Source organism: Habropoda laboriosa, unplaced genomic scaffold, assembly GCF_001263275.1.
Source record: "Habropoda laboriosa isolate 0110345459 unplaced genomic scaffold, ASM126327v1 scaffold38, whole genome shotgun sequence".
Taxonomy (NCBI): domain Eukaryota; kingdom Metazoa; phylum Arthropoda; class Insecta; order Hymenoptera; family Apidae; genus Habropoda; species Habropoda laboriosa.
In genome coordinates, this window is record NW_017100163.1 from 1,356,346 (window position 1) to 1,356,938 (window position 593).

At 27.2% G+C, this 593-nt stretch overlaps 2 protein-coding genes across 2 annotated transcripts in view; one reads left to right on the forward strand and one right to left on the reverse strand.

Annotated features, from left to right (window-relative positions):
* LOC108578485 (heparan-sulfate 6-O-sulfotransferase 1-B) overlaps positions 1-593 on the forward strand; it is an 11,846-nt gene that overhangs the window by 7,115 nt on the left and 4,138 nt on the right. The window lies entirely within an intron of this gene.
* The window catches only part of LOC108578487 (SPRY domain-containing protein 7), a 1,125-nt gene continuing 771 nt past the window's right edge, over positions 240-593 (reverse strand). Inside the window, 3 exon segments of the mRNA XM_017941834.1 lie at positions 240-337; positions 409-511; positions 569-593. The exon segment at positions 569-593 is cut by the window's right edge and continues 21 nt beyond it. Of these exon segments, the coding sequence (XP_017797323.1) occupies positions 240-337; positions 409-511; positions 569-593 (226 nt within the window).

Below are 593 nucleotides of genomic sequence, written 5' to 3' on the forward strand. Positions count from 1 at the left end.
AAAATTAATGCAAAATATAAATTAAAATGTTTATTTTGCAATTGTTAATTAAATATATTTGTACATTATTATTAAGAGAAATATTTCTTATTCATAGAATTATGTGTTAAGAATTTCTGTCTAAATTAGAATACTTTTTGATTCTTTACTTTAGTGTTAGACAAATACAGGATGGACATAAAATGCTTTGAACATGTCAAGTCACAAAATGATTGACACAAATATAGTAGTATTTTTTGCTAGAGCAATGATTGCTCTAACATTATCTTTTCAAACCCAGTTGGTGGAGGATGAATGAAGTTATCCAAAATTAAATCTAAGATGGCCCCATCGTCCACTATAAAGAAAAATTCGTTTGTTCTTTATTCATTAAAACACTATTAGTTTCTTTAATTTGCAAAAAATTACCATATAGTACTGGATATACAGTTCCCTTTATGCCCATTACAGGAGAATCCATTGATTTCCCATTTAAGTAGAAATTAAGTTCTATGTGATCATAAGATACACCCTGATGAACAAAATGTCATTAATTTTAAATTGACATCCCAGTGTAATTTATACTTACTATAATATCTCCTTCTTGGACTGGA